The 25,244-nt window shown below is 38.5% G+C and overlaps 1 protein-coding gene across 1 annotated transcript in view; it reads right to left on the bottom strand.

Moving 5' to 3' along the window:
• Window positions 1–13,593: 13,593 nt before the first annotated feature.
• CFAP47 (cilia and flagella associated protein 47) overlaps window positions 13,594–25,244 on the bottom strand; it is a 434,895-nt gene continuing 423,244 nt past the window's right edge. Inside the window, exons 63-64 of the mRNA XM_073013816.1 lie at window positions 20,567–20,735; window positions 13,594–15,286 (exon numbers count right to left, since the gene is read on the bottom strand). Of these exons, the coding sequence (XP_072869917.1) occupies window positions 15,074–15,286; window positions 20,567–20,735 (382 nt within the window). The 3' untranslated portion in view covers window positions 13,594–15,073. The remainder of the gene's footprint in view (window positions 15,287–20,566; window positions 20,736–25,244) is intronic.

The following is a 25,244-nucleotide window of genomic DNA, read 5'->3' on the forward strand; positions in this document are numbered from 1 at the left end:
AGGTAAAGTTCAATATGTGTTTACTGGGAAGTTAGAACTCAAAACTTTCCTTAAGTTCCTACGATACCCCTGGCTTTAGTTCATTTTGTGTTGCTGTAACATAATACCACAGACTGAATACTTTATTTAAAGAAAGCTGGAGATTTATTTCTTACAGTTCTGGAAGGTAGGAAGTCCAAGATTGAGAGGTCAGATCTTGTGAAAGTCTTCTTGTTGCATCATCCCATGGTGGAAGGTGGAAGGGTCAGAGAGGGAGGAAGGGGGCTGAACTTATCTATTTTTTCAGTAACCCATTCCCTCAATGACTAATCCACTCCTGCCATAATGACATTAACCCATTTATGGGAGCAGAGCCCTCAGGGCCTAATCACCTCTTAAAGGTCTCATCTCTCAACACTGTTGCATTGGGGATTAATTTTATAACACATTAATTATAAGGGACACAATCAAACCATAGCATTTTGCCTCTCGCCACCAAAAGTTTATATTATTTTCCCAGTGCAACATATATTCATTCTATCCCAATAGTCCTCAAAGCCTTGACTTGTTCCAGCATCAATTCAAAACACCAAAGACCAATGTCTCATTTAAGTAAGATATGGGTGAGACTCAAAACGTGACTCATCCTAAGACTAATTCCCCTCCAGCAGTAAACCTGCAAAACTAACAAGTGACATGCTTTAAAAATGCAATGGTGGTGGGATTGTAAACTAGTTCAACCATTATGGAAAACAGTATGGCGATTCCTCAAGGATCTAGAACTAGATGTACCATATGACCCAGCCATCCCATTACTGGGTATATACCCAAAGGATTATAAATCATGCTGCTACAAAGACACATGCACACGTATGTTTATTGCGGCACTATTCACAATAGCAAAGACTTGGAACCAACCCAAATGTCCATCAGTGACAGACTGGATTAAGAAAATGTGGCACATATACACCATGGAATACTATGCAGCCATAAAAAAGGATGAGTTTGTGTCCTTTGTAGGGACATGGATGCAGCTGGAAACCATTATTCTTAGCAAACTATCAGAAGAACAGAAAACCAAACACCGCATGTTCTCACTCATAGGTGGGAACTGAACAATGAGATCACTTGGACTCGGGAAGGGGAACATCACACACCGGGGCCTATCATGGGGAGGGGGGAGGTGGGAGGGATTGCATTGGGAGTTATACCTGATGTAAATGACGAGTTGATGGGTGCTGACGAGTTGATGGGTGCAGCACAGCAACATGGCACAAGTATACATATGTAACAAACCTGCACGTTATGCACATGTACCCTAGAACTTAAAGTATGATAAAAAAAAAAAAAGATGCTATGGTGGGATAGGCATGAGATAGACATTCCCATTCCAAAAGTAAGAAATAGGCAAGAAGAAAGAAGTAACTGGTTTCAAAAGTCCAAAACACCGCAGAAAAGACAACATGAAGTCTTAAAGCTGGAGAATAATCTCCTTTGACTCCATGTTCCACATCTTTGGCATAATGCAGCTGGGATTGGGTCTCCAGTGTCTCAGCCAGACCTGCCCCTATGACTTTGCTGGGCTCAGTTCACAGAGTAGCTCTAACAAGTTGGAGTTTCCTACCCGCACCTTTCCCAGGCTTGAGTTGGATGCTAGTGACCCTGCAGTTCTGGGATCTCTGGGTGGCCTTTTTCTCTCAGCTCCACTAGGTATTGCTATAGTGTAAGCTCTCTGTGGCTACCCTGACTCCATATTGGTGCTCAGTATTACCCTATTAGGGGGTCTCTGTGGTGGCTCCACCCCAGCAACAAGTCTCTGCCTTGATGTCAAGAGTGTCTGCTACATCATCACTTAAAATCTTGGTGCAAGTCATACAGCCTTACAGCTCATACACTCCACATGTCTTTGGAGTCAGCACCATGTACATATCACCAAGGCTTACCCTTTGTGCCCTCTGGAGCAGCAGCATAAGCCACACGTGGGATAACTTGAACCAAAGGTAGAGAAGTCAATGAACATTGCACTGGAATGCAGGGAACAGAGACTTGAGGTGGCTCAGGGCAGTGAATGCTGAGGTCTTGTTTGTGCCTCCCTGGAAACCTTGCCCTCAAGGTCCTAGCTTGCCTCAAGGATCTCTGAAATACCTTGAGGGTCATCCTCCCATTCTCTTTGTGAATAACACCTGGATTCTTTTAATCCATATTCATCTCTTTAGAAAATGGTCTCTTGGCCACATCCTTGGTTTGCTTTCCTAAAGACACCTGTTTCACTCTTTACATGGTAAGGCTGTGAATTCTTCAAATTTTCCCATTCTTCTTCCCTTTTAGTTGTAAACTTCATCTTTAAATAATTTCTCTCTACTTGCATCTTACTCTGTTAGGTTAAAAGTAGTCATGCGGTCTTTCGGTATTTTGCTTAGAATTTCTTCTGCCACCAGATATCATACTTCATTGCTCTTAAATTCTGCCTTCTATAAAGCCTTTGGCCAGGGACAAATTCAGCCAAGTTATTTGCAACATTATAGAAAGAATGGCCATAACTGAAATCTCCAATACTTCCTTCGCCTTTCCGTCTGAGACTTCATCAGAATGACTTTTACTATCCATACGTCTACCAACATTCTGATCATGACACATTATGCAATCTCTAAGACATTTCAGACTTTCTCTAAGGTTCTTCTCTTCTGAGCCCATGCCAGAATCACCCTTCATGCTCTATTCATATCAATCTAGGCTTTTTCTATCCTAGTCTTCCAAATTCTTCCAGTCTTGTCTTAGTACATTTGTGCTGTGATAAAGAAATACCTGAGGCTGGGTAATATATAAAGAAGTGTTTTGGGCTCATGGTTCTGCTGACTGTACAAAAATCACGGCACCAGCATCTGCTTCTGGTGAGGGTTTTAAGCACTTCCATTCATGGTGAAAGGTAAAAGACAGCCAGAATGTGCAGATTACATGGCAAGAGAGGAAGTGAGAGAGAGAGAGAGGGAAGGCATGTGCCAGCTTCTTTTTAACAAGAAGTTCTCGTGAGAACTAATAGAGAGCGAATTCACTCATTACCACAAGGACTGCATGAAGCCAGTCATGAGGGTTCTGCCCCATGACCTGAACACCTCCCATTAGGCACCCATCCCCAATACTGAGATCAGATTTCAACACTTGGAGAGTCAAATATCCAAAGCATAGCATTCTGCCCCCGATACCCTAAATCTCATCTGTTTCTCACAGACAAAATACAATCATTTCATCTCAGTAGTCTCCAATGGTCCCCAAAAGTCTTAACATGCTCCAGCATCAATTCAAAATTCCAAAGTCCGAAGTCCTAAGACTCAAGGAAAGTTCCTTACAGCTATGAGCCTGTAAAATCAAAATCATATTGCTTACTTCCAAGATATGATTCTAAAAGGGAGAAATAGGCCAAAGGAAACTGGAAACAGGCCCCACATAAGTTGAAACCCAGCAAGATAGGCATTAAATCTTAAAGTTCTAAAATAATCACCATTAACATCATATCCTACATCTTGGGCACACTGGTATAAGGGGTGGGCTCCCAAGGCCAGGGGCAGCCCCTCCTTTTGCTGGGTGCAATCCATGTGGCTGCCAACATTAATAGGAGTTGAATGCCTATCGCTTTTCCAGGCTGGGGTTGCATGCTGCTGGTGGTTCTATAATTCTCGGGTCTGAAGGGGAGAAGACCTGCTTCCAAAGGTTCACTAGGTACTGCCTTAGGAGAGGCTTTCTGTGAAGTTTGTTCTTGTGTCAGGCTTCTGCCGGGGCACCCAAGCTATCTGATACATCCTCTGAAATCTAGGCAGAAGTTGCCAAGCACATTCAATCCATGGCTTCCCCTTAAGCTTTTATTCCCAGAGGGGAATTATTCCACATTGTCCAGTCTTTTCTCTGGGACGTATGCTTTGCTGTCGTTGGCTCAGTGGGGACAGCACCCTTGACTGGAGTACTCCCACCTGAGACTGGAGTACTCCCACCTGAGGATGAAGATCCACACATATCTCTTTCTAACTAGTTTCTTCTCAGCGTATACCACCTCTTTTTCATTTCTATGCTTGTTGCTATTCAAAGGTTTTCATTTTTCCAGGTTGTTTTCATGCCTTGCTTCTCTTACTCAAGATTTTTTCTTAATGTGTGAACCTTGGAATCATCTGGAGCATGTGTTAAAACATACATTCTTGGATCTAGCTTCCAAAATACTGAATCAGAATGAGAGAATGTGAATATTATAAATCTACATTTTGTAATCAACTGAGATAATTATAATGCACATTAAAGTTTGAGAACTACTATTTTTAAAATAAACTTTGTCTAAGCATTGCCTTGTACAGATTTGTTTTTGACAAATAATTAACCAATGAGTCATAACATTTACATCAAAATCAAATTCCTATTCTATGTTCCATATAAATATATCTGTCTGCTAACTGGTCATTTCAATACAAATGTCATATATTTGCCTAAAAATAGTATATTCAAATTTGAGCTCATCTTCTTACATTTTTATTTCATGTAGTCCCTGAACTAAGAATGTGAGTCACCTTAAGGTCAATTGTTCTTACTTACATTTGTTCCCACCTTTTTCGTCACCCCCTACACTGTTTTTCTGAACTTCAGTCACTTCTTCCTACTCTTGAGACTGGCCATGTTTTCACATGTTCCTCCTCCTAGTTCAAGTTGTTTCCTCTTGTTACTTCTCTTCTATAGTTGGAAAACTCCAACTTGAAGCCTTTTCTATCTTCTCTGCCAGATTTCTACCTCTGGGCTTCCACACCAAGCTCCCAATCACTTTCCACATGCATGGAAACTACCAGCTTACACCTGCTTTCTTTACCATTCAAGAAGCACTTACAAGAAAGTTTTGATCAGGATTCATTTATCTTTTTATCTTAGGATGGAGTACAGAAACTAGCTCTGAGTGGTACTCAACATCCGTTTCCTAAGAAAAGGCAAAAACTCATAAGTAAATTGGTAACTATTTGACCGAGCTTCGGAGATTATACAATCATCTTTCAAATTTGCATACATATTTTGTGTAAGTGCAATGTCAGATTCATGTGGAACTTTCCGATTCCCCAAAAAATTTCATCTTCCATTCATTTTTTTTTTTTTTTTTTTGAGACTGAGTCTCGCTCTGTTGCCCAAGCTAGAGTGCAGTGGCATGATCTCGGTTCACTACAACTTCTGCCTCCCGGGTTCAAGGGATTATCCTGCCTCAGCCTCCTGAGTAGCTGTGATTATAGGCTCCTGCCATCATGCCCAGCTAATTTTGTTTTGTATTTTCAATCGAGATGGGGTTTTGCCATGTTGGCCAGGCTAGTCTTGATCTCCTCACCTCAGGTGATCCACCCATCTCTGTCTCCCAATGTGCTGGGATTACAGGTGTGGGCCACTGCGCCTGGCCTATCTTCCATTCTTCAGAGAATTCACATACTAAGGGGCAATTTATGATCCTCAAATAAGAAACCCAAGTAAAACATCTTAGTTTTTTTTTTTTTTTTCTCCAGACTGCATTTTTAATATGAAACTATGAACATCAACATAACATAGCATGTTCTTTGTTCTCTAAAAATTAGGGAAGAATTTTGAGGATATTAGGACATTGTTAGATCTCCTTATAATTACTCTATGTTTCCCACGTAACTGCTTTAGTCTCTGAATCAGTTTGATGCCATTTAAGAGCCATAGTGTTGGACTAAGAAATATCTGAAAGTACACAATGTAAGTTTATTCTCACTGAATCCTTTCCCAATGCCTTTGTATTATTAGAATAAAATGGAATAAAACAAAACTGGTCTTTCTTGCAGAATTTTAAGAGGTCTTATTGATTTTGCCCTAAAAGTTACCATAGGAGTTATAATCATAACTGTGTAAAGATGGACATTCTGAAAAAAAGCTTTTACAAGAAATTGAAAATAAAAAAGACAGCCAAAGGAAAAGTTTCATCTTCTGATCTAATTTCAAATCTTTTGAATGTTAAAATAGTCCACAAATTGATGGGGCAGGAGAGGGGAGAGTCTGACACTGTGACCTTGCCCTTTATGTCTTCTTGATAGCTTAAATAGAAAGAATAAATATCACCTTGAATAGCATGTACTTCTAATCTCTTCTTGTGAAGAAAGTAATCCAGGATCATCTTCTAAGTCCAATGGAAGATTCCATCTTTATGGAATTGTGGTATTGATTTAATTATTCTTTCATTTACTGCCAGAATTATCTACTTGAACTTGGTCAAATTGTCCCATACCATTCATTCCAATGGGCTGCTTTGGAATTCAAGAATAACTTGTTCATGTTACCTTTATAAAAGAGCAAAGAAGTAAAAAAAAAAATGTGTTTTGAACATGTAGCAACAGTGTAGGGATTGTTTATTCATCCTCTCAGGACTCTTAGTGATACATGTGATAAAGTCACTTTTAGAACATATACATCAATACCAATTAACTTACCTAAATTCCCTGTGCTCTCTTCAATGCAACATGACTGAAAATTCATCATCTATTGTCTATATAATAATCACTTATTGGCATATGTATAGAAGGGTTCATTAGTGTTAGATAAAAATGAAACTACCACCAGGGCTCAAGAGCGAGCTAGGAAGATTACTCAAGACACAGGTTCACAGGGTATCACCAAATTAGAAGAAAAAAGACCAGATACAGTAAAAAAAGAGTGAGATTTTCCCAAATTAAGATTATGTATGTATTGTGTGTGTGTGTGTGTATGTAATATATATTGTTTCCATAATGTACAGTAAAGAAAGGACTTTTAAATGAGATGGTGTCAAATACCAGGAAGGTGTACCCTGAGGATATCTCTTATAATTCAAAAGAGTAAAGTTAGAAGTTCACTTTTTTACCATTGTTTTGTCCGAATTTCTACCTTGTTTTTGTTGTAGTCAAAGATGTTAAGGCTTCTGGGTCTTTCTCTCACATTTTCATATAGAAAATGAAATACTCCTTTTTATTAAGCTGTTCTTGCATTGCGATAAAGAAATACCTGGGACTGGGTAATTTATAAAGGAAAGAAGTTAATTGGCTTATGGTTCTGCAAGCTTTACAGGAGGCATGATGCTGGCATCTGCTGAGCTTCTGAGGAGTCCTCAGGAAGCTTATAATCATGGTGAAGGCACAGGGGTGCCGGCACATCACATGGCAAAAGCAGGAGTGAATGAGAGAGAGAGAGAGAGAGAGAGAGAGAGAGAGATGGGGGAGGTGTCACACACTTTCAAACAACCAGATCTCATGAGAGCTCACTCACTAGGCATCAAGCCATAAGGGATCTGCCCCCATGACCCGAACACCTCTCAGCAGGCTCCACCTCCAATATTGAGGATTACAATACAATTGCATCCTCCCAACAGTGCCCCAAAGTCTTTACTTGTTGCAGCACTAACTCAAAGGTCCAAAGTCCAAAGTCTCATCTGAGACAAGGCAGGTCCCTTCCACCTATGAGCCTGTAAAATAAAAAAAAAAAGTCAGTTACTTCCAAGATGCAATGGGAATATAGGCATTAGTTAAATATTCCCATTCCAAAAGGGAGAAATCAGTCAAAAGAAAATGGCTACAGGGCCAATAGAAGTCTGAAACCCTGCAGGGCAGTTATTAAATCTTAAACATGCAAAATAATTCTTGACTCCATGTCCCGCATCCAGGGCACACTGGTGAAGAGGTGGAATTCCAAGGCCCTGGGCTTGTTCTTCCCCTGTGGCTTTGCAGAGTTCAGCCCCCAGAGCTGTTCTCATGAGTTGGAGTTGCATGCCTGCAGCTTTTCCAGGAGCAGTGTGCAAGTTGCTAGTGGATATGCTATTCTGGGGTCTGGAGAATGGTAGCCCCCTTCTCACAGCACCACCAGTCAGAGCTCCAGTGGGGACTCTGTTGGGGGGTTCCAACCCCACATTTTCCCTCCACACTGCCTTAGTAGAGGTTCTTTATGAGGGCACCACCGCTACAGTAGGCTTCTTCCTGGGCACCCGGATTTTTTCATATATCCTCTGAAATTTAGGTGGAGGCCCAGCCTCATTAACTCTTGCACTCTGTGCACATGCAGGCTTAAGACCGTGTGGAAGCTACCAAGACTTACTGCTTGTATTCTCCAAAGTGATGGCTAGAGCTGTACCCAGGTCCCTTGAGTTCTGCTTAGGGCTGGAGCAGCTGGGATATGGGAAGTGGTGTTTCAAGGCCGTGCAGGGAAGCGGGACCCCACACCAGGTCCACAAAACATTTCTTCCCTCCTAGTACTCTGGGCCTTTGATGGGAGGGGTTGCCACAGAGGTTTCTGAAATGCCTTCAAGGCCATTTTGCCACTGCCTTGGATATTAGCACTTGGCTCCCTTTTAGTTATGTAAATTTCTCTAGCAAATAGTTACTCCATGGCCTGCTTGAATTCTTCTCCTGAAAAAGCTTTTCCTCTCTTTCCCACAGGGCTAGCTAGCAAACTTTTAGAACTTTTATGCCTTGCTTCCCATTTAAATATAAATTCCAACTTTAAGTCATTTATTTGCTCTCACATTGAGATGGGATGTTAGCAACAGCCAGGCCATATCTTGAATGCTTTGCTGCTTAGAAATTTCTTCCACAAGATATCCTAAATCATCACTCTGAAGTTCAAATTTTCACAGATTGCTAGGGCATGAACAGAATGTAGCCAAGTTCTTTGCTAAGGCATAACATGTGTGACCTTTGCTCTAGTTCCCAATAAGTTCCTCATTTCCACCTGAGACTTTCTCAGCCTGGCCTTCACTTTCCCTATCACTATCAGCATTTTGATTACTATTGCTTAATCAGTCTCTAGGAAGTTCCAAACTTTTCCTTATCTTCCTGTCTTCTTCTGAGCCCTCCAAACTTTTCCAACCTCTGCCCATTACTCAGTTTCAAAGCTGCTTCCACATTTTCAGCTATCTTTATAACAAAGTACCACTCCTCTATACCAATATCCTGTATTAAGCCATTCTTGTATTGATATAAAGGAATACCTGAGATTGAGTAATTTATAAAGAAAATGGTTTAATTGGCTCATTGTTCTGCAGGCTGTACAGGAAGCATGGTGTTGGCATGTGCTCAGCTTCTGGGGAGGCCTCAGGAAGCTGACATTCATAATAGAAGGCAAAGAGGGAGCAGCCACGTCACATGACAAAAGCAGGAGTATGCAAAAGGGGCAAGGTGCCACACACTTGGAAACAACTAGATGTCATGAGAAATCACTCACTATCATGACGACGGCAGCAAGTCACGAGGGATCTGCTCCCACGACCCAAACACCTCCTGCCAGGCCCCACCTCCAACAATGAGGATTACAATTCAACATGAGGTTTGGGTTAGGACAAATATTCAAACTGTATCACTCTTCTTCATCCTTTTATTAGGCAATTTCCCTGACCATCAAAGAGCTTCTTAAGCAACCCCAAAATAATTTTATGGTGGAGAGGTAAATAGAGGTATGATTAATATTTGTTGGCTTCATAAATGGTTTGATACATCAATAATTCTTAACTAGGTCTCTAATAATTATATAATTTTTGTGTATGATGCAAAGTTAGGATGCCTCCCTCTTCTTAATGTGTCATCTCTCCTCCTGAAGGAACGTAGGGTGCTGGGAATAACCCATAGTGTGATATTAAAGAACAATGAAAACTGGAAGACAATGTCAAGTCAACTAAAAAATCAAAAGCCAGGTGGAATATCAAGGCATGGATCAGAAGAGGCTATTCAGACGTCAGAAAGGGAAGTGTCTGACAACAACAAAAGTATCCAAGAATCCAGACAAGACTGGCTATTTGAATTCCATGCACATGTGAGTGTGAAAGTGCTTGTGGGCTGAATGGAAACAGCAATAATGAGAGAATTGCTGTAACCACCAAGGCAGAACTATGAGCTCATTTCATCCTGAGATTGTAGCCCAGCTAGGGAAGTCAAAGAAACAAAATAAGTAGGACATTTCTCAAACCTACTTTAGCTGCTTATGAATCCTGTTATTGATAAGCATATTTAAATTTGTGGTAATTCTCTGGAAGCTGCTTTTGCTGTTTTCCAAAAGTGTGGTAGGTAGAAAGAACATAGAACTAGTAATAGGGAGACAGGTTCTAGGACTTGTCATGCTACTGATCTAGAATTTTCAATGAATATGCTAAATTCACTTCAACAAAATATACATTATGAAAGCTGTGTAAAAGGAACAGCACTAGGTAATGTGATGGATACAAAAATGATTAAGCTAAAATACCTCTCGTCTAAGAGCTCAGAAATCAAGTGTGGGAAATATTTATCCTCAAGTGATAATGAGCCATAGTGTGATAAGAACTAAAAGAGCATAAAGCACAGAGAGGAAGAAACAAGAAAAAATTAACTTAGATGAAAGGCATCAGATATCTAAAACACATTCTGTTGGAATAATAATTTGAGTAGAGTTTTGAAAGATGGAAGGTAGTTTACTGGTCAGGCATGAGAAAGTAGTGCACTTTAGAGAAACAAAACTGCACAAGCAAATGTATGGGGCAACAGTTTCAGTGAGATCTAAGTTCTGGTTTTGGTTTTGAGACAGAGGAGGGAGAAACATTGTGGAGATAAGACACTGAATTGATGGGAAGTAAATTGTTGAATGCTTTGAATTTCCAGGTGGAGAAGATGATCTACTCTATAAGCAATGAGCAACCATCGACAAGCTGGTGAATATGACAGATATAATAAAAATAATAACAACAACCAGTAACAACCCATGAATGTATTGCAGGGTCACAGGCTACAGAAATCAAGACATGCTTTTTCTGAACAAGGCAGGTGCAGTCAACCTCGAAAGGGAGGATCATTAAAACAAAACTTTATACAGGGTCAACCAATAGGATTTGGCAAAAAAAAAAAAAAAAAAAAAAAAAAAAAAAGAGAAATAATTAGAAGAGAGAAATGAAAATTTTGTGGACCGCTTATTAAGTCTGTGTCTTTAAAACTATTTGTGGAGGGCATGGTTCCATCATGCATCTCAAGAATCAAGTTGGATTGAAGGAGAGGCTCTTATGTGTGTCTCTACAATGAACTCTGTGTGTTACCGGGTTTGTGTACAATTTTCTTTGGTCGTTTTCTGCTAAATATAAGAGATAAATAAAATTTGCAAATTTCTGTGACAAATTAAAGGTTTAGACCATGATCATGTTCGTGGATGCTTTCAATTCAGATATTCTAAGTATCATTTTTACTGTCATGCTATGTAGGAAGTCACTGAAAATACATCACCAAGGTGTCCCAAAGGCCCTGTGGAAACCTTAAGTCATTTAATGATGCCTAGAATTTCCTGGTTGTCTTATTCGATTTGATACTGCAGCAATCAAACTTGTAGCATTAAATAAACAGAAGTTATATGACATTGAATTTGGGAAATGTTACATAAGCCCTTAATTTTAATAATGCTTTTCGCTGGGAAAATATAATAATCAATATTAACAAACGTATTGAGCATCTGTACTGAGTGCATCTAAAAAAAAAATAGAATGGGGCCAGGCGTGGTGGTTCAGGCCTGTAACCCCACCACTTTGGGAGGCCGAGACGGGCGGATCACGAGGTCAGGAGATGGAGACCATCCTGGCTAACACGGTGAAACCCCGTCTCTACTAAAAGTACAAAAAATTAGCCGGGTGCGGTGGCGGGCACCTGTAGTCCCAGCTACACGGGAGGCTGAGGCAGGAGAATGGCGTAAACCCGGGAGGCGGAGCTTGCAGTGAGCTGAGATCCGGTCACTGCACTCCAGCCTGGGCGACAGAGCGAGACTCCATCTCAAAAAAAACAAAACAAAACAAAACAAGAAACCAAATAGAATGATGCTGAGTACCTTAGGTTTTCTTTGGGAAATTTGGAAAAAGCACAAGTAGACAATGTTTCAAACATTCTAAAGCAGTTTTAAGTGATAATTATGGTCCCTTTTACCACCAACATTTAGGACTCTCCCAATTTTTTTAACTTGGTTTGTAAGTTTCCTACTTTAAGAGGTTATAGTGGCTCATATTTATCAAGTTTTAACTGTTTCCTGTTTTTCTGTTGATTCAGTTACTGCTAAGTCTTAAGGTTCAATTTAGACTCCTTGTGGATCTAGGAACATAACGTAATAGAGTGTGAGGGCTACTACAAATCAACTAAAACCATAGATCCAAGGCCCATTCTGTCCATTGGTTTTGTAGGAAGGAGGGTTTTCTATATTGTTTTTGAATGTCAAGGTTCAGGGATATCAGGTAGGTGTCTTTCATATCAGACCTTGAGACAAAGTTTTAGTGTAGGTAGTTTATTTGAAATGGGACTACAGGAGACACAGGAAAGGAAGAAAGCTAATCTAGGATGTGCTATTGAGGTTACCACTACAGGCAACAGAAGCTCAATCTTGCTAGGGACATAGGAAGAACAGAGAAAACACCTCAGAGTGGTTCCACCAAAGGAGCCAGGATGCAGAAATATTATTAATCTTCATTCGTTTATCATTGATTAACTATCGATCAAAGTCTGCTCCCAGGGGCACAAACTCCAGGCATTTCCAGCTGGACTCTGCCCTTTCAGGTGAAGCAGGCTCCTATGACCAGAGAAAGTCCAGAGGCAGAGAGTCACAGGTGCTTGCAGCAGAAAGCCTTTGGTCTATGTGGAAACGGTAGCTGCCATGGGGAAATGGGCAGAGGACCTTCTTGAGTCCTTGTAACTCCAAAACATATTTCAGCAAAGTTTGTTCTCTCGTAGGTCTTAGAATTTTGTTCACTATTCAATGTTATCTACCTGAGTTGCCCTCATTCTACTTTCCTTTGGACAAATAGTAATTTGAACCTATAAAGACACTTCTTCTTAAGAAGGTAATATCCAGGATAAAATTAAACATGACAATTTAGCACCAACGTTTTAAGTATTTTTGAAATATTCACAACATGAAATTTATAATAACATATCTCTCAGTATCTCATCTTTACTTCCTTCTCTGACTGAGAAAATTCCAATCCAAATGCACTCCATTCTGAGCACTTTCAATAATTGGAACATTTCATTTAGGAAAGCAATCATGATTTTCAGAAGACGCCTCATAAAGCTTTTAAGATTATTTAAATATTATCCATTACTATAAACACCAAAATATAAAAGCAATTAGATCTCTAAGTACGTTCATAGCAAAGGTGATTTTATTTTCTTAAGGGATTTGAGAGGTTTTAGGAAGGCTGTGGGAAATATGTTCAGAAACTGACCACCTACCCACCACCCCCCGCTGTGATGCAGTACAGAAGAAGAAGGGACAGACAAATGATCTATTACTCCATACTCAAAGAAATATCTTTAAGGGAGCAGAGACTGAAAGGCTTTTGAAAATTCATGGAGTTTTAGTTCTTGTCCTTTCCCGGGATGGCAAATCCAGTGAACATGGACTTCCACTCCCCTTTTTCTCAACTGCTACAGACAATACAAATTAATCCCACAGATACCTTTCCGAACATTTTCTGTAAAGAGACAGAGAATAAATAGTTTAAGCTTTGCAGCCATGTGGTTTCTGTCTACTCAACTTTGCTGTTGTAGTGCAAAGCAATTACAGACAACATATAAGGAAGTGCTTGTGCTGTATTCCAGTAAAACTTTATTTATAGGCAGTGAAATTTGAATGTTATATAATGTTCTTGTGTCACACAGCATTCTTCTATTTATTTTTTTCAGCGATTTAACAATGTAAAAATTGCTCCTAGCTAATGTGCTATATAACAATAGGTGACAGTCTACACTTGTCCCATGTACCATAGTATGCCAACCTCTGTCCTAGTATAGTCCCTTCATTTTGGAAACAAGAAAATAGGGTAAAAAAGGGTAAGCAACTTGCTTAAGAATACATGAATGTTTTGTGGCAGAGCCAGTTTGTGTCAAAATATCTTAAAGCTGGTCCATACTGGCTTCCCTTTAATGATAAGTACCAAGCAACATACTCCCCTTTACTTTGATTAATACATTATTGAAAAGGATCAGACACACATCGAAATGAACTTTCTCCTGGATCCTTTTGAGATATACCTATATTATTTAAATGCTGCAATATAGAAGCAGATGAATTACATACACATATATACATGGGCTTTTTAATTAATTACCTTTATTCCAAATAGACTATATAAGATATAAGCATATATCTTATAAAGCAGATATAAGAAATGGTCAATCCTTCTGTCTTCAGTGCTAATTTAATCATTAATGTTTTAAAGACTTACAAGCAACATCTACATGGGAAATCAAGCTTTAATGGCAATACTAGTATTTGAAATATAAACACAATGAGATACCGTACAGCCTTTAAAAAGAAGGAAATCCTGCCATTTGTGACAACATGGATGAATCTGGAAGATAAGACATTAAGTAAAACAAGCCAGGCACAGAAAAACAAATAGTGCATGATCTCACTTATATGTGAAATCTAAAAACAGTGAACTCATACAAGAGTACAATGCTAATTACCAGGTGCTGGGTGGAGGGGATCAGGATGATTGGGAGATGTTGGTCAAAGCATACAAAATTTCAGTTAGATAGGAGGAATGAGTTCAAGATATCTGCTGTACAACATGGTGGTGATAGTTAATAACAATGTATTATATACTTGAAAATGGCTAAGAAAGTATATTTTAAGTGTTCTTACCACAAAAAATAAGTATGTAAGGTAATGCATGTATTAATTAGCTCAGGCTAACCAGGCTACAATGTATGCATATTTCAAAATATGTTGTATACCATAAATATATACAATTTTTAGTTGTTAACTAAAACTTAAAGATTAATAAGGAATACCTACGTGAGAAATTTAGCTTTATTAGCCACACTGTTATTGGAAATACTGTTGTCATTTAAATTATATTTCGTTTTACTACAAATATACACCCGCACTTTAAAAGTGAACCAATTCCAATATTCACATCAAAAAACACTCATAACTCACAAATGAAGTACAATATATTCAGAGAACAGACTGAATTTTAAAAGACAAAGAAATATAGAAAGCCTATTATAATTAAACCATGATTCCTCAGAAATATTCTAAAAGATGAAATAATAGTCATCAAAGATCTACCTGAGACCAAGAAATATTTTGGAAAAAAAATTTATTGATTCTTCATTACCAAAGGAGCACCTTTGATGGTGGAAGACACCCCCGTTCTTATGAGTTTAGCATTTTCACGGACAAAATTACGTCGATGGACTGGCACGTTGTCATGTGTCTTGTGAGTAGCATCAATTTTGGATTTTGCATTTTTCGGTGGCACGGTAGTTGGAGATAATCCGTTGATCTCATATATCCAGTACATTTCTTCTGTCTGGAGACAAAGAGGGAGAAATTTTTTTGGAAATATCCAGGGACTTCAAAACATGTAGGGAAAAGTTCACTATAATTAACATCTTCTGTTCTCCATGTAGAGTATGGGAAAGGTACAAAACTGAAACCACTGAGAGTGACAATTAATGTGGAAAATAAAGCAAGTATTTCACTTTATGAATTAAGAATTATTTACTAAAAAATCTCTCAGAGATTCTCCTTGTAAACTAGACATCTGTCTGATAATAAGGGAAAACAATCTATTTGGTTTGCATAAGACTGTTGTCCAGTATGAACCCCAACTAATGGAAATAGTACCTTCCAAGATAAACACATTCATAAGAATTTAAGTGTAACCATAGAAATGATTGGTAAAATATATAGCTGCTTTGAAGATTATGCACGTACATAGTATGTGTAACCATTTTATATATTTATTTTTATTTTTTATTTTTTAGACAGGGTCTCACTCTGTCACCCAGGCTGGAGTGCAGTGGTACGATCTTGGCTCACTGCAATCTCCACTTCCCTGGTTCAAGCAATTCTTGTGCCTCAGCTTCCCGAGTAGCTAGGATTACAGGCATGTGCCACGGCACCTGGCTAATTTTTGTATTTTTAGTAGAGATGGGGTTTCACCACATTGGCCAGGCTAGTCTCAAAATCCTGACCTCAGATGACCCACCCTTCTCGGCCTCCCAAAGTGCTCAGATTACAGGCGTGAGCCACTGTACCTGGCCCATAGTATGTATAACCATTTTAATATACCAAAAATGATGTAAGATCATTGCTGACAATCACCATCTAAATCCAAGTGAGTAGAATTTATATTGTGATTTATTTAAAAATTCTTCATTTCTTCTGCATATATGTTTATGTTTATACTGAAGTCTCATTCCTTGTGCAGAGTTAGAACTTCCTGAAACCACCTGTGTTTATACTGGTGTCCTCCTAACACTAAGATTTATACCACGTATATTCAGAAAACTCATTCAGAATAGGTCCAGATAAACTGAATATTGCAATGCCCTGAGCTTTATATGTAGTGTGATACCTATCAATTAATATTAAGTGCAAGAATGTCTTGCACAACTGTCATAGCCTCATCTTAATCATATCTGGCCCATTTATCTAGTGTTTGTAATAATTATGTATTCAGAATCAGTGTGTCAAACACAGACCAAACCAAGGAGCATAATATGACTGGGTAAAAAACATTTTACTTCACATAAGGATGTTTAATTTGAAAAACAAAGCTATATTTTAGCGATTGTGCATATGCATATATTTTCCAGTACATTGACCCACTTGATGGGTGAAAATGAGTGAGCTAAATGAAGAGACCTACACCATGCCTGGCATTTGATACTAATGCCTGAGTTACTGAAGGGCCCTGCGCCCATGGCCATCATTTAGTGGGTACACATGAGTAAGCTATATGAAGGGATCTATATCCTTACTCAGCACTTAGTGGTACAAATGAGAGCTAAAAGTAGGGATTTGTACCTTTACCTTCACCAAGACACTTTAGAAATAATTACTTAAAAAAAATTATTTTAAAGTCCCAATTATATTTATTGAAATTCAATTAAGATTTAAATTTTACAATAAGTGATGCTGAGCGTGTGTGTGTGTGCTTTGTGTGTGTGTATGGAAGTTGTTCATACTCTTCATTCCAAAAAGCTATACAACATTAATAGGCTTATTTTATGAAATAAAGATTGAACATTATAGTTGTTTTACATATAGCTAAATTTCTTCAGTCTAACCATAAATAAAAGCAACTATCCATGTGTATTTAAAAAAAATTTAAAGGTCTAACTTTATATCTTCTATCCCCAATCTCCCTTTGAAAATATAAATACAAAACAGAAGTTAAAATAATATAAGAATACGTTAATACTTCCATATTACTAACATCTCATAGAATAACCACATTGAGTTTTTACAAAAGAATGCCAAATTGACAATTATACTTATCAACTATTTATTTAAAGAAATTTGAAAAAATACACAGATGAAACTTCCACATTTAGGTTGTATCTCTGTGTTCTGAAAAGAGATCGCCCAAAGTCCATGATCTCATGGAATGAATAACCAAAGCTGTATATATATTTTTATTTCCCAAGTTTCCATTAAGAAAGCTATATATTTAAGGCACAGTTCTATCAATGGAAACAATTGATAATTATCCATTAGCAGATGTGGTCTGTGTCCACCCACAATCCTCAGGTGTTTTCATCTCACTGCCTGCTTCAACTTTCAATTGTAAGATTAGCCTAAAAGTCCTTACTATAAAATATGTGTGAAACTTCATAGATAAATTTTGCCCCTCTTTGGCTCAAGATTGTTCAGAAACCCCAGAAGTCTTCTCTACTGGTACCAGAGTTTGAACAATCCCTGAGAGCATTTTTCAATCAGTGATTGGAATAGTGGCGGTTACTGTATAAGTAACTAAACTTTCTTAACCACTCAGGTGTGAAAACTCTGAGGTATGTGTTCCATGCCATTTCCCAGAGATCTTCCACGGGATTCATTTCCAGTTGCTCACTGTGGCAGATGCCTGATAAAGTACCCTTTATTGATTTCTTCCCCTTCCCTATCTCACATCCTGTCTTCCCTACATCTGTTAATTGAGATCACATAGCAAATACGCTACTTGGATTTCTATCCTTATTTCAAGATCTGCATCTGAGGAAATACAAACCAAGATATTTACAATGCTATTTCCCACAATTTCATGCTAATGATCTGTTCCTTTAAAAGCAAACACAAATTATCAATGTCTGGTTATGTCTCTAGTTATAACAGGTATATCTGTATATAAATATTACTTATATGAATACTATTTTACTTATATTTTATAAGTATTACCTATATACTTATATACTTATATTACTTATATATTGTAAATGAAATCACAATCATATATAATCTTATATATTATATATTACTGTATAAACTATATGAATAATTTATATAAGTATAAAGATAAAGCATCATATATTTTATGTTAGATAATTCTGATAATCCTCACATTTTCATAAATTAAGATTTATCATATCTACAAGGGATACAAGCAGATTTACTACTGTCTTTGAGTAGCACCGCTTTTTGTAAAACAGATTAAATAAGTACACTTTAGTCTCTCAAAGCTAGTGCTATATATCTTGTTTACTAGTGGGAAAAGACAACTTTTAATAATTTTAAATTTGATTTAATGGAATGGGAAATTATGAAACTTGAGAACAAGATTATTGAGGATTGTTTGGGCTAATATTTAATTGACATGTTCTTTAAAATCATCATTTTTATTTTCAAGTGAGGCAAAATGAAGATAATATAGTTGTGAACATTGACTTAATGCTTAAAATCATTCATTTAAAAAAGATAATGATAATGCAAATAATATTTTTGATTTAGATAATGCTTTAATGATTTAATGGTTCCATTTATATAATGTTCTAGAAATTACAATATTCGTGGTTGTCAGGGGTAGGGCAAGAATTACAGTGTTGGATATCCTTAGCACAAGGTAACCCTTCATACAGAAGGTGGGGAAAAGAGTGGGCATATAGGTGAAGCAGAATTGGCTACAAGTTGATAAATGTTCATACTGCATAATTAGTGCATGGTGATTAATTATGCTCTCTATTTCTGTACATATTTGGAATTTTCAATAATAAAAGTAGAATTAAGAAAATCATGATTTCTTAAACGTTTGAAACTCAATTTTCCCTACATAAACTGTATCAAATTGTACCACTTCAGGCTAAAAACGGCATATGCTCTGTTGTTCCCATGTAACAACTTGTTCCCTCACATAAAATCTTTAATTGCACTGCCAGTAATTTGTCAAATCAACACAGAGAAATCAGGCACAGGTTTTGTTGGTAAAGCCTTCTGTTAATTGTAGAACTGTCTACTGTATGCTAGATAAAATGAACATAATTTTAATTTGAAAATATTTTTAAAGATGCCATTTAATCCCCTTAAAGCAAAATGAAGCAAGTACAATATGATCACCTTAAATTATGTATCAAGGATGGGCGCGGTGGCTCACGCCTGTAATCCTAGGACTTTGGGAGGCCGAGGCGGGTGTATCACAAGGTCAGGAGATCGAGACCATCCTGGCTAATACGGTGAAACCCCATCTCTACTAAAAACACAAGAAAGTAGCCGGGTGTGGTGGCAGGTGCCTGTAGGCACAGCTACTCAGGAGGCTGAGGCAGGAGAATGGCATGAACCCAGGAGGCGGAGCTTGCAGTGAGCCGAGATCGCACCACTGCACTCCAGCCTGGGCGACAGAGTGAGACTCTGTCTCAAAAAAAAAAAAAAAAAGAAAGAAAAATTATGTATCAGTGTAGGCAACAGGGTATGTGCAAAATGTCAACAAAGGCTTTACCTTCTTACTACCTAGATTGTAAGGACTCTTAGAAAGATGAAAAAAATAGAAATAACTTTCTCAAACAATATTCAATATTTTGTCTCTCTGTTCATTAAAACAATAAATTTTTTCTGCCTATGGCACTGGCTAATTATTGCTTGATTGAGAAATCTAGAAATTGCTTTTGCGCCAGGAGTTGTGTGTATACGACACCATGCATGTGTGCCAATGCTACTGAAAGTAGACGGTGGTAATAGATACCTTTTTGGAAATAGTTTGAAAGTTGTATTTAGCCTGAAAGCTCTTACTATAAAATTTGTGTGAAACTTTATAGATCAACTTTGGTTACTGAATACATGTTCAAAATTGTATTTACCTTAACTGTTAATAAAATGATGACTTTAACAGATGATTACTGGCTCACATCATGCTTTTTCAATTCAAAATAAGTGTTATCTTTTATTCCATTTTTTTAATGTTAGACTTCAACATCTTGCCAATACTCTGCCTTAATTAAGGGCTCCAAAATCCCTATCTCAAATAACCTAAAGTTAATGAAGTCCTTGAATAGGTATGTTACAGAAAGTAATACATAACTATATAAATCACTTTACAGTCAGTATTTGTCTCTTCCACAGTTCCTTAATATGGAAGGAAAGTATTTTTTTTTAACTTTCCTCTAGTGTTGACAACTTTTTTGTTATATACCATCCTTAAAATTCTGTTCTTGGATAAAATAAAAGTGAACCAAGACTCAGCAGCTGAGATAAGTTGATTTTTGCACAGCAAAATTGTTATTCTTTATCTGTGACCATTTAGGAAAACCTTTTCTCGCTAGTTTATTTAGTGTGTTTAGTTGCATCAAACATCCTTGACTATTGTCTTTAGAGAACTCACCTGTATTACTAATGTTGCTTTATATTTCCTACAGTACATTTTAGGTTTAAATCCTACAGTGATGAGAGTTCCATTTGTGTTACAAGGAAGAAGTTCTCCAGCCTGAGGTCTTACAAAAAACTCCACATCACTGCCAGGTAGGAAGTGTGCAGTGAATGGTTCAGGATTTCTGGAACAAAAGTACAAAATTTAACTTACTAAATGTGATCATTACCTCATTCTCTTTGTGAGAACTTGATGAGAGGAATTTGAATCCTGCTGCAATAGGCCTGGTTAAACATTAATGCTGAATGCTTACCAAATAAGAGCGAGGAGGCATTTAAAAAAAAATTACTGAAGTCATTCTTCCCAGGGTGACATAATGAAATTCTAAAGATTTTTTAAATCACATCTTATTTTTATAATGTACAAAGAGGTTGGGTGCGGTGGCTCACACCTATAATCCCAGCACTTTACGAGGCTGAGGCAGGTGGATCACCTGAGATCAGGAGTTGGAGACCAGCCTGGCCAACATGGCGAAACCCCATCTCTACTAAAAATACAAAAATTAGCCAGGCATGGTGATGCATGCCTGTAATCCCAGCTACTCGGGAGGCTGAGGCAGGAGAATCGCTTGAACCTGGGAGGTGGATGTCGCAGTGAGCTGAGATCATGCCATTGCACTCCAGACTGGACTACAGAGTAAGACACAGCGCGGTGGCTCATGTCTGTAATTCCAGCACTTTGGGAGGCCAAGTGGGTGGTTCACCTGAGGTCAGGAGTTCCAGACCAGCCTGGCCAACAGGGTGAAACCTCATCTCTACTAAAAGTACAAACATTAGCTGGGCATAGTGGCTTGTGCCTGTAATCCCAGTTACTCGGGAGGCTGAGACAGGAGAATTGCTTGAACCCGGGAGGCAGAAGTTGCAGTGAGCCGAGATAGCACCATTACACTCCAGCTGGGGCAACAAGAGCGAAACTCCGTCTCAAAATAATAATAATAATACACAAATAAAAAAATGTTGAATCTATAAAAATTGGAACTATTCAATGTTCTTAATGGAAATGCAGGCATTTGTAAATTAATCCATATATAAAATGACTGACCACCAAAGCAGTCATAATACCTTTTGTTTCTGTTTCTATTCCACGGTGATATTTACTCATCCTCCCTTTAGCTTTTCACTTGCTGAGTGAAATGAAAGCACTTTATAATTTCATTAAACATTATTGGGCCTGAAAATGAGTTGCTATGATCTGAAGTGAATTGAGTGACATTTAAGATTCAAGTGACTATCTTTATGTCAAGGTTGACTATACTTGAGATAAGGACTGCAAAATAAGTTGAAGAATTTCTTGGTAGAATACAGAAGAAGAGGAGAACACTGCATGGAAGTTTTGAGAAATTTAAAATTCAAATTGACAGGAGTGATACTCATAAAAGGCCAAGTTCAGCCTCCAAAAGCAGATTCAACAGTGAAACATAGGAGAGGATGCAGAAAGGATTCAGGCTGGAACTCACTGATCTATTCAGCAAATATGTATTGAGCATCATAACAGAAGGTTTGAGAACATGGACTGTGGATCGGAATCATAGCTTTATTTAGATGGATGACTTCAGACAATTTACTTAACTTTTCCCTACTTCAGTGCTGACATCTGTTAAATTGTTAATAGTCACTGCAAAGCCATTAGATTAGTGCCTGATACACAAAAAGTGCATTACAAGGACTCGCCAATAATAATTTAGTCATCATTATTACTGTTGTTCTTATTTTAAAATATTTTATTACCAGTGCTAGGCTATGATACAATAAACGAGAATGAATAAGACAGGGCACCTAAGGGAATTACATCAACAAAATGGCAGAATGGGAAGTCCCAGACCTTCCTTCCACAAATGAAGACACAAATTTAACAACAGTCGCTTTTGTGAGAAATCTAGAAGCCAGTTAAGAGGCTTTTGTAGCACAGTAGAGCATAAAACAAACTATATTGAAGCCAGTAGGAAAATTATTGGCACCCTCTTGCCATTATCCCCCCTGCTGGCACAGTGCCACATAATTGGGAAGAAATGCTCAGCTTCTGGCTTCTCTGTAGGGAAGGAAAAAGAAGGCTGAACCAGACATCCAATGTTCTGACTTTACAGGAGAGTGAGGCTGCTCAAGGGACTGGTTTCTGATTTGGCTATCTCAGAATGCTGATGGAGCTTAGCATGCTCTAGATTTCTGAGGACTACTAAGAACAAAAAAAGGCTGAGTAGTGTGCTGCTGCTTCAGAGGACTAATGGTACAGCAGACAGACACCAGAAGAAACAAGAGACTATAACTTTCTGAAAAAAGAAATAAACCAACACATCTCTCTAAATAGAAATATACATGAACAAGTCCAGAAAAGACACATCCACATAAAAGGTTTGCAAGGCCTCCAGAATCTCTAGCCAGGCTGATTGGTGAAAATCTTTCCCAGTAGAAAGCCAGTCTGTGAAGACTGAGAGAGAAGGTTGTTTTTTTTTCTTCTAATGCACTAATAACACAGAGCTATGAGGAACATGAACAAACAGCAGAAAATGGTCCAATCAAAACAATAAAATAAATTTTTAGAAACTGATCATTAAAAAACAGAGATATGAAACTGCCTGTCAAATCATTAAAATAACTGTCTTAACGATGTCCAACAAGTTCAGAAATACAGTGCATGAACAAAATTAAAATTTCAACAAAGAAATAGAAAATGTGAAAAGAACAAAATGGAAATTTTAAAGCTAAGGAATTCAGTAAGTGAACTGAAAAATTTACTAGAGGAATTGAACAGTACATATGTTTCAGCAGAAGAAAGAATCAGTGAACTCAAAGACAGGTCATTTGAAATTATCCAGTGACAGGATCATTTAAAAAGAATGGAAAAGAAGGAAGAAAGCCTACAGGACTTCTAGGGCACCTTCAAGCTGCAAAACAAGTATTATGAAAGTCACAGAAGGAGAAGAGAGAGAGAAAAAGAATAAGAAAACTTATTTAAAGGAATAGTGGCGTAACTTCCAAAATCTAAGAAAGGAAATAAGCATCCACATAAAAGAAACACAATGAATCCCAAATACGATGACCTGAAAAAAGTCCAGACCAAATATGTTATCATCAAATTGTTAAAATTCATAGACAGAAGTGACATCAGCAAGATGCCTGGATAGGAGATATGAGCCTTTGTTCCCTTACAAAAAACAAGAATTAGACCACTATCCACAAATAAAAATAGCCCTAAGAAGGCTCCAGATTCCAATTAAGAACCTACAGCATCACAGTGGAGCAACGAATAGAGAGTAACTACATAGAAAAGATTGCTAGGGAGATTGGCATACCTGAAACATCTGAAGACAGCTAGGGACAAAGAAAAAGGGTGAAGGGTATTAGCATCAGACACATGGTGGATACTACTATGGTCCTCAGTGACCTGCTCACTCTGGATGTGTTTGCACCCCTGACCCTGGGGCATTTGCTGCTGAGGATTTCAGCAGCCCCTGTGAGAGACATGGACTCTTGTGGCTTTACAGTGGAGGTCTCTTTAGTGCTGATCAGGACAATTCCAGCAACCTGCCGTGGAGAGGACATTGGCTGTTTTGTCACTGAGGTAACCAGTGGCCATTGCCACCAAGAATCTCCTTGAGAGGGAGGTGCCATTGCACCCAAACCCCCAAGAAGGAGCCACTGTTATGCTGTCCCAGAACAGAGGCCACCATCACCCTAACCCTGTGCTCACCCTGAACCTTAGAGCTGTTGTTGATCTATGCATGCCTACACTCCAGAACTCAACTCTGTAGTCACTCTGGATGTGTCTATGCCACTGACACTGGAACTATTGCTGCAGCAGGTGGTGTCTGTACCCTGAATCCTAGAACTGTGGTTGCTTTGCACATATCTGTGCCCCAGATCCTGGATCCATAGATCCTGGATCCGTATTCCCTCCATGAGCACCTGCACTTAGAAGATCAGAGCCACTGCTGCAATGGAAACACCCATGCCCAAGATCTCAGAGTTGCTGTGGCTCCCCAGCTGCTGCACAAACATCTGTGACTTGCATATTATTACCAATGCTAATGTGTGTACACTTGTGCCTCGGCGCTAATGCCACTGCCATCCCAGACTCAAAGTCATGGTCCCTCCATGCATGCCCATGCTTCAGATCCCTCTCTTAAGCCACTCCACAGGGACCATGCACTAAACACTGGTGCCGCCACTGCCACAAGTATACTCATGAGCCAGACTCAACATCAAGAGGGATACACTCAGCCACAGATTTCTCCATGGGATAAAGAGATCAGGAGGACTCTAGAAGATTTTGCTACCAAGGACCTAAACAGGTCACTGACATTATAAACACTCTGTCTTGGCCACTAAGGACCCTTGAAATCTTTCCCAATGGTGACCTCTGCTGACAGACTTCATGGAGACTATGCTGTTATACCACTACCAGGGTTGGAACTACCACATCCCACCCAGCTGGTGTCTTTCACCTTCACCTATGTGGGTGTGAGTCCTAACGTCTCCAGTTTCTGGAGACTGGCTTCTCTCCTAATAAAACCAGTCCTAACGTCTGAAAGAGGTGACTGCTCCATCAAATGCACAAGCATCAGCACAAGGCAACAAGAAACATTAGCAATCAAAGAAACATAAAATCGCCAATAAAACACAATTATGTTCCATTA

Source organism: Chlorocebus sabaeus, chromosome X (assembly GCF_047675955.1).
Source record: "Chlorocebus sabaeus isolate Y175 chromosome X, mChlSab1.0.hap1, whole genome shotgun sequence".
Taxonomy (NCBI): Eukaryota; Metazoa; Chordata; class Mammalia; order Primates; family Cercopithecidae; genus Chlorocebus; species Chlorocebus sabaeus.